At 41.4% G+C, this 9,673-nt stretch overlaps 1 protein-coding gene across 1 annotated transcript in view; it reads right to left on the bottom strand.

Annotated features, from left to right (window-relative positions):
* Positions 1-13: 13 nt before the first annotated feature.
* The window catches only part of LOC109924637 (membrane cofactor protein-like), a 10,373-nt gene continuing 713 nt past the window's right edge, over positions 14-9,673 (bottom strand). Inside the window, exons 2-6 of the mRNA XM_020524634.2 lie at positions 9,161-9,352; positions 8,548-8,644; positions 7,112-7,185; positions 2,375-2,560; positions 14-765 (exon numbers count right to left, since the gene is read on the bottom strand). Coding sequence (XP_020380223.2) covers positions 572-765; positions 2,375-2,560; positions 7,112-7,185; positions 8,548-8,644; positions 9,161-9,352 — 743 coding nt within the window. The 3' untranslated portion in view covers positions 14-571. The remainder of the gene's footprint in view (positions 766-2,374; positions 2,561-7,111; positions 7,186-8,547; positions 8,645-9,160; positions 9,353-9,673) is intronic.

Below are 9,673 nucleotides of genomic sequence, written 5' to 3'. Positions count from 1 at the left end.
GTAGTACACAACTTCACAACAACTACTGTTGTAACAAAGAAGTTCATGTTAATTGGGAAAGATGCACATTAAAAACATATTGAGCAGGACTTTCTGGTCCATGGTGAAGCAGGCATTCTCCATGCCGACGATAAAGCAAGTCTTGCTACAAGATAAAATCTGGCAATAAAATTCACCTCTCTCAATAATGGTACTTCAACAGACTGTAGTATTCAGTGCGGAGCTGGAGTAATGTCACTGACTACTTTGAGAGCCTATTAAAAGGTTTTCTAAGACCCTCCCCTTTTAGGGGAATGTAGATGGAAGTTGAAATTGTCACCCCTTTGTGATTGCTGGTTTTAGGAAGTAGCACACAGTGCAGCCTGTGCTGAGCTCAAGACTGCAACTTTAGGAATTTTCCACTGACCTGTGTGCCCCCAAAATCTCAGAAGGGCTCTGACTGCAAATAAGGAAACAGTTCACTGGCAAACCACCTCCCGTCCCCAAAAAAATCTAACCTACCATTTAACAGACAGTTCAATTCTGATCTAATTCTTCCACACTGACAAGCTGTTTCCAGTTTAAGAGATGGCTACTCACGTAGTTTGCAAATAGGTGGCGATGGCACAAAGATGTTATCCTCACCGCATTTAACGATACTCTCACCAACCATTTCAAAACCTTTACTGCAGCGGAAGACTATCTCTTCCTGATATTTGTACTTGGGTCCTAATCCGCTTTCAATGTAGCCATTCTCAGGTGGGTCAGGGCGGGGACATTCAACAACTGGGAAAAGAACAATGTTCATTTATACCTTATACTGTATAATGGTGTCCATTTTTCAAAGGTTAACAAAAACTTAAAACCGAGCTAATTCTAAAGGCTACAAGAACCTCTTCAGAACGATGGAGGGCAATATACCAAAAAAGAAAAATTCTAAATTTCAATAAGACAGAGGTAAGGCTGAATTTTACATTTATTGGCTAAGCATGCATTGTCAGGTTTTTTTTTTTTGACGGGATTCTTGCCGTGAGACTTCAAGCAATATCTATACTAAATGCACCTTAACCACCCAATCCACTCTGATAACATTCCTCATTTCCAATTCTAGCCCCACTTTGTTGTGAAAAGACTTGCGCAAAATTAGGATCTTCTGCCCATCCGTCTGTTCCGCCGTCTGATCACGGCTGACATATTTCTCAACCCCGTTCTCCTGTTCTCTCCCCATAACCCTTGATCTCCTTGCTAATCAAGGACCTATCCATCGGTCTTAAATCCTTCCTTGGGAGCCCAAAACTGCTCACAGTATTCCAAATGTGGCCTGATAGATTATGCCCCATTCCCAGAACAACTTGCTACTCATTGGATATCTACATAAAGACCAGCATCCCTTCTGCCTGTGCAGCTTGGAAAGGCTTATGTGCAACCGGACAAGTGTTGGTATTCCATGTTTGTCCCTCATGTGCAGTGTAATGGCACAAGAGCCACAAAGCAACACTCGACACAGAACATAGCTAATGGCAGCTGACATCGGCTAGCTGACACTCTTGTACATTCACTCACTTCTGTCATTGTTTACCCACCATGCCACAGTTTACCCTCTGTAGCTACATCCAATCTAAATAGCACCACCACTGTCCCCGATGCCCACTGCAAAACTGCATTTGGTCATTGTCCAGTAGACTAAAATAACTAAGAGGGAAGGAATTGGACAACTGCAATCAGGAGCATTTATTTACAGCCTCCAAAAAAAAAAAAAAAAAGGGAACACCAATGAAACCAAAAGCAGGCTGTAGTTCACCTCCAAAATGCAAACCAAATACTGGCATCATGACCAATTTACAAGTCTACAGTTTACAATGGTTTATCTGGACCCAGCTTTCATCTACTGGAGCCAGATTTCAATCGGGTCCTGTTAGGCCAGTGTCCACGCCTTCGTGGGAAGACTACTGCCATTTTTTCAGAAACCAGCCATGAACACTGCCTGCTTCAATTCTGCCAACCCTTTACGAAAATTTATCATTAGCAAACAACAAATGTAGCAGAGCAAAATATTTACTTGGTGCAGGTAGCCCCTCCCTTGTTTTCTGATCAGACAACCATGCACTATTATTTTAATAAAAACCAAAAGAACTGTGGATGCTGTAAGTCAGGAACAAAAACAAAAACAAAGTTGATGAGAAAGCTCAGTAAGTCTGGCAGCATCTGTGATAGAAAAAAAGAGTTAACTTTTCGGGTCCAGTGACCCTTCCTCAGACCTGCCAGTTCTGAGGAAAGGTCACAATTAATTTAATACAGTTTACGGCAAACCATATTAAGATACTGAAACATGAAGAAGCAACTTTCCTAACTCCAGTTGAAATATTCAATTAAAGCAGATCTTGTACTTAAGTACCTTTGCACACAGGTGGATTCTTGTCCCATGTTCCATCTTCCAGGCAGGTAAGGCTTTTTGTGCCAATCAACGAGTAGCCGTCATTACATGAATATTCTGCTACCATCCCGTGTGTCCACGAGTCGCTACCGGCTGGTTTTGGAGCTTGGCCATTACTGATAGGTGGAGGATCACCACATGTGACAACTGGAGGAAAATCAAAATTGTTGAATACTCTGAAGACACTGATACCTTGATGGATCAGTCAAGTTCATTAACACATCTGTGAATGAATACTTTACCAGACAAGTACATGGGCATTTTCGTCATTTCCCTCACACAATGTTTAGTAGAAGCAATGAAATCAATCCAGCCGATACCAAACAAATCGAGGACATATTGTATACTACAATATATATTGCCTGCACCCCATCCAAAACCTTGTGGTTTTGCAGACAAATATGAGATTTGGAGAGTGGACTGGGAAATTCCTCTTCAACTGATCTCTGCAAACTAGTCCAGATCATCATCACTGGTCCCAAAGTCTGAATCACCTGATATAAAACAGAGATGGCCACCAAGCCAGAAACACATCAAGCCTGTTGGAAGGAATTCAGAAGTCAGCTCTATGATATGACTGAAGCCAGCTCCAGAGGCCCATTACTGTGCTTGGGAAAAGAACACCTTCCTCACTTTGTATCTGCAACGCTACTCACAGAAAAATCCCAGTTATACCTGGGGAAAAAAATCAACAGTACTGTGGGGGAGGTAGTAGGATGAAAGGAAGGAGTTTTATCACCCTCTTTTTTGTCAGGATGCGTGCAGCATGAGCAAATTCACAGTTACAGTCCCAAGGCTGTTTTCAATGAATATTCTCTTGAACCATGACAGACCTGGGGACAATGTTATTCTTCATTATCATTAGCAATCAAAATTGACGCAATAATCCTGGTAAACTTCTTTTGCACCCTTGCCAAACCCTGCACATCCTTGTGGTTACCAAAACTGCACACCATACTCCAAATATGGCCTAACTACAGTTTTATACAGCTGCAACATGACTTGCAAGCTCTTATACTCAATGCACCAATCAACAAAGGCAAGCATACCTATGCCTTCTTTACCACCTGACCCACTTGCGCTGCCACTGTCCGGGAGCTGTGGATTTGTATCCCAAGATCCCTCTATAATTAATGCTCCTTCGGGTGCTGTCATTTACTGTATACTTTGCTCTTGTATTCTGGGAGGTCAAGTGCTTCACCTCATACTTGTCTGCATACCATGCCATCTGTTATTTCTCTGCCCAATTTTCCAACTTATCCATATCTTGCTGCATCTTTTGACAAAACTCCTCAATATCCACAACCCCAATTTTCACGTCATCTGCATACTTCCTAAATCAGACAGTGACATTTTCATCCAAAGTATGTGTGTAAATTACAAATGGAGGTCCTAGCATTGATCCTTGCAGAACACCACTGGCCACAGACCTCCAGTCAGGCAATCAATCCTCCACAGCTATCCACAGTACTCTGATCAAGCCAATTTTGTACTCTACTTACTAATTTGGCACGGATTCTTTGGACCAGCCTACGAGGAACCTTGTTAAATGCTTTACTGAAGTCCACGCAGACAACATTCACTGTCCTACCCTCAATCATCTTTGTTACTTCCTCGAAAAACTCAACCAAATTCAATCACAAAGCCATGCCAACTATCCCTAATAAACACGTTCTTTTCCAAATGCAAGTAGATCCTGTGCCTAAGAATGTTCTCCAATAATTTCCCTACCACTGATAGAAGGCTCTCCAGCCTACAATTTCCTGGATTATCCCTGCTACCCTCAAACAAAGGAACAATATTGGTTATTCTCTAGACTTCTGAGACTGTGTGTGGCCAGAGGATACAAAAATCTGTGTCAAGGCTCCAGCAATCTCCTCCCTTCCCTCCTACAGTATCCTGGATTAGATCCCATCACACCCTAGGGACTTCCTACCTTAAAATGTTTTTCAAGACACCATTAACTCTCCATCCTCAATACTGACATGGTCTAGAATATCAACATACCCCTCCCTAATCTTGCCATCACCCATCTCCTCCTTGGTAAATACCGATGCAAAGTACTTGTTAAGGGATTCATCCACTTTCTCTAGCTCCATGCATTAGTTCCCTCCTTTGTCCTGGAATGGACCTACCCTTTACCTGTTCATGGTCCCTTTTGGCCCTCTCAATTTCTTGCCCAAGTTCTTTCTCACTTCCTGTACATCCTTAAAAGGGCCTCGCCAGGTTTCCATTTCCTAAGCCTTGCATGTGCTTCCTTTTTGTTTGACTAATCTTTGAATATCTCCTCATGCAGGATTCCTGAATCTTGCCATCCTCACAGGAACAAACTGGTCCTGAACTCTGATCGACTGGCCTTGAAAACGACTCTCACAGGTCAGATGTGGATTTACCCTCAACTAGCTGCCCCCAATCTAATTTCTTCAGTTCATACCTAATACTGTGCTAATTAGCCTGCACCAAATTTCACACTTTGAGCCAAGGACCAGTCTTATCCTTAACTATTTTAAAGGTTCTGGAATTATGATCACTGTTCCACAATCTCCCCCACTGAAACTTCAGTCACCTGGCCAGGCTCATTCCCCAGTACAAGGTCCAGTATGGCCCCTCAGCTAGTTGGACTATGTACTGTTTCAAGAAATCCTTCTAGATGCACCATCTAAGCTCCTGGAATGAAGGGAATCCCAGTCAATGTTGGAGAAGTTAAAACCACCCACTTAAACAGCCCTCCGAGGTAGCAAGAACTGTAGATGCTGAAGTCAGAGATAACACATTGTAGAGCTGGAGGAACACAGCAAGCCAGGCAGCAGAAAAGTTGATGTTTCGGGTCAGGACACTTCTTCAGGAGCCTGGCCCACTATAACAACCCTGTTGTTTTTACATCTTTCCACGATTTGCTTACGTATCTGTTCCTCTATCACCCACTCACTATTGGGAGGCCAATAGTATAACCCCATCATAATGACTGCACCTTTCTTATTTCCAAATTCTACCCATATGGTCTTGCTGGATTAGCCTACAAGATATTCTCTTTCAGTACAACTGTGACATTCTCCTTAATCAGTAATGCAACTCCCCCACTCTTTTGCATCCCTCCCTATCACACCTGAAACATCTAAACCCTAGAATGTCAAGCTGCCAGTCTTGCCCTTCTCTCATGGTTACAGCACCATAATTCCACGTACTAGTCCAGGCTCTTAGCTCATCTGCCGCCTTATCTGTTTATGCTCCTTGCAGTGAAATATATACAACTTTAACGTGGCCATGCCTGTTCTTCCTATGAAAAACTTACATGCCTTAACTCTACCTTCGTCTCAATCACTGCACTTGCTGACCTACTGTTCCTGTTCCCAACACCCTTCACACGAATTTAAACCAGCAAAGTGGCACTGGCAAACCTCCCTGCAAGCATTTAAGTGCCCCTCAGGTTTATGTGCAACCCATCTTTCCCTGTACAGGTTCCTCCTGCCATGGAAGGCATCCCAATGATCCAGATATCTCAAGGCAAAAGTAGGCTGATTCTGGGCCAGAAGTCCTTGGAGAGGAAGCATGCAGTGTCCATCAATACTCCTTTAGCGAAACGGATGGGCATCACAGGGGGTACAGTGCTTGATCTCCCCTTCCAAACTCCATTTTCATTTAACTTCCTGCCCCCACCTCACCTTTGATGGTTTGCAAAGCACATTAAGGGCAATGCAAATGAATTATTCCATTGGAAACATGGGTGATTTAGTGGTGGTGGTTAACAGGTGAAAAATATTACTGATGATTTAGTGAGTGGGAGAAAAAAAACCTTCAGTTGTGTGTAACAGCACTTCAAGACCTTTTCTTACAAAAAGAAAAAAAGACCTGACACTGGAATGGTGTGATAGATTGGTCACCATCCCAAATGATATTAATACAGATTGAGACAGATTCCAGAATGAAGCCTGATTTGATTGACAGTTTTATTTTTCTTATTGCTCACCATGAAAGTCAGTCACTGAACAGATTCGCAATTAAACAACCTAAAGGAGGTGGGGAGAGAAGCTAGGAATTTCATTAAAGTTGTGCATTAATTCTACACAGATTATCTACAGCTTTCTTACAGGATTCTTCCCCATAGGATGAATTCAGATGCTTTGAATCAAAATGTGGTTGGCTTTCAACATGCTCAAGTGTCAAGCCCTCCTATTCTTGGTCTTTCCCTTTGCTCAAGTAGTCAAGATAGTAGGTGCTATGATTTCATTGGACTTCAGTTGCTGCTTCATCATACTGAAAATAAAAAATGCCGTATGCAGTCAAAGCCCTATCCAGCTGAAGAAGAATCCAGTACATTTATTGCTGCATTGTAGGAGCACGTGCGTTTCCCTCAGTCCTAATGTCAGCCTTGAACGCAGTCTCCCATTCAGAGACAAAATGGTTTCAACTGAGTCACAGGATACACTGCATCTCTCTTCAAACAACAAATCAAACCAGTCTCTTGCATAAAATACAGACTGTCTAACATGCCAGCCAACAGATATTTGTGATACAGCAGCTCACAAATCCGTGCAGAAAGCTCTGGCCTGCTCACTACTTTTCTATTCTTTATTTAAACAATCTTAACCAGTTCAGTGTTGCTACTCTTCACCAACTACACACACCCCACCAAGTCACTTTAGTAGTAGATTTTGATATCAAAACAAGCCAAACTTAAAACACAGAACTGTCACTTACTTTCACATGTTGGGACCTGGCCAGTCCACCCGCTAGCCTCACACATGCGGTAGTTTCTACCAACAATCCGATAACTGAAAGAGTGAAAACGGAAATCACTCATCATGCACTATACGAATGCGAGTGGTAAAGCAAAGTGTTCAGGGGATGAGGATTAAGAATATCATGCACAAGTACTAATTACTAAAATAATTACAGGACTTTGCCCTTATGCCCTTTTCTTGTATTATGTTACAAGATGAACTATTAAACATCAGAAGAGTTCGTTATTACTTTTCAAAGGAGAGAAGCAGCATTGTATAGTTTTTGTCACTTTTCACAGATCCATGTACCTGTAGCCTACTCCCATTCCCATTTCTTATGGTCTTATGGTCGGTGTGGAATTGGGCAGTTTTCCTCTGGCAGAAGAAAAACGGGCAAATAGCTTCCTGACACCTCAGGAAGATTAGAGAGCACTGAACAGAACAGACAAGATATTGCCATCTCCAGCTACAGAACCCATTCCCATCCTCAAGAATTGGTAAAGCTACTCCCACCAGTCACAAGCTGTTTCAGTTCATTTATTTTGTTTATCTGTATAAACTGTTCCTTATCATCAATAAAACTACTTTAAAAACACTTACGATCATAACCTCTCTTTTGCGGTAATGCTTGACTGGCAAATCTAAACATTCCATTTTGTTAGTATTTAATTCCAGATTTATTTAATGAATTAAATTTAAAATTACCCAGTTGCCACAGTGGAACTGAAACTCATCTCCAGAGCATCAATCCAGATTGGGGACAGTAGGACAGCACTATTACCTCTATACTACTACTCCCATAGATATTGATATAATTTGTGCATGGTGCTGGCTTGGTATAAAAGCAGCAGTTTGAAAACTGATCATGAATCTTGTGATCAACTCCAAATTAAAATGCTTTCTCTTCATTGAATACAGCCCGAATGCCTTAAAATGACAAATCAATAAGTTCACAGCTGGAAGTAGCCAGAATTCAGCACCTGGTAGGCAACCAATATATTTGAGATAAGAAATCCAAAGCTGCTCAGAGTTAGCCGTTGAATTTGTAGCCCAATTCAGATGAGCAACAGCAGTAATGAGAGAGGGGGGAAAAAAAAAACATCACCTGGAATTACGGTGGGTATTGGACCAGATTAGCAACGTCTATGGACCTTGGGCAGAGAATGGGAATTATAACCTTGTAGTATAAACTGACATTCATCCATGAACTCTTCGGTCCAATACTCCCCACAATAAAAAAAAATTTTTAAAATTAGCTTCAAAGAACTAGTTGCCACCTCCTCAGACTGCTGACAAATTGCATTGTAGTAACAGCATCAAAATGCTTTAACACAATTTAAGAAATTAAAAGGAACACAAGTTGTCAACAAAAATCAAATAAGCCTCTGAGGCATTTGTGTACTGAATACTCACCCACTGTCACAATAAAACACAGCTTTACTCCCCAGAGTGGTAGCATCTGCCTCATAATACCCATTCAGAATCTCTCCTGGATTACCACAGTTAATTGCTACAGAGAGAAAAAATATATAGAAAAAAATGTAGAGATTTCACAAGTTTCCAATAGAGCTTTCCTTTGCAAATTTCAAAAAAGATGATACGCAGTTTTCCAGACTATCGTGCTGCCCTAATTATCAAGTTTATATTTGCTTTGTCATAACTTCGAAAGAAATCAAAGGTTAAACTCCAAAACACAGGGCTGTGCTTCAGCCAACATTTCTAAAAAAATTACTGCTACGTGGGTATTTTAGCAACTATTACAAGTGGAGCGATGCATCGCTAGTTTAACCCTAGTCAGGAGTGCAATTCCTTTAGACAGACGATTTGTTACTCAAAACAGAAGAATAAGCAGCAGTTAAGCATTTGTTCCATCAGATTTGGACAACATTTGACAACGAACCAGAGTGAAAGGTCTGCATTCTTGGAATACCATTCCTGTCAAAGGCTTCTTCCTGGATAGCACAGGAAGGGGCAGGGAAATAACATGGGGAGTGGAAAAAAAGAAAAAATTATTCTGATCACGTACGTTCACATTTGGCCTGTAATGGAGTCCAGGTTGAATCTTGCTGACAAATAACAGATCTTGAAGATCCTTCCGCAAACGTATAACCTATGTGACATTTGTAAGTGACCCTGGTTCTGACAGGAAATGAGGTCCAAGAAAGGAATTGGTCAGATAGAGCACCATTATCCAGCTGTGGAGGCTTGTCACAGTCACCTTAAAGAAAAAAAAAATTCTTTAAATCATGAGACATCAATTAACAGTTTAAATCTGGAATCATCTCCCACAAAACAGATCTTTGTTTCCCCCACCCCCACTTTCATCTAGCTCTAATTTTATCAGTTTTGGTGCTGTCAAGTTTTTGATTTCCTAATCCATTTCAAATCTGTTTCTGCTTCAGCTTGGCCCTTCCTTATTCACAGTATTTTTTCCACTAAAATTTTGTTCCTCTACATCAGATATGCAATGCATTATGATCCAAATGGTGACCAAACAACAAACAAGCAACACCAACAGAAGAATCCAAAGAACAAGCTT

The sequence above is a fragment of the Rhincodon typus genome, chromosome 25, assembly GCF_021869965.1.
Source record: "Rhincodon typus isolate 14 chromosome 25, sRhiTyp1.1, whole genome shotgun sequence".
Lineage (NCBI taxonomy): Eukaryota > Metazoa > Chordata > Chondrichthyes > Orectolobiformes > Rhincodontidae > Rhincodon > Rhincodon typus.
Note: the sequence above shows the minus strand (reverse complement) of the source record. Positions and strands in the feature narration are given on the sequence as shown.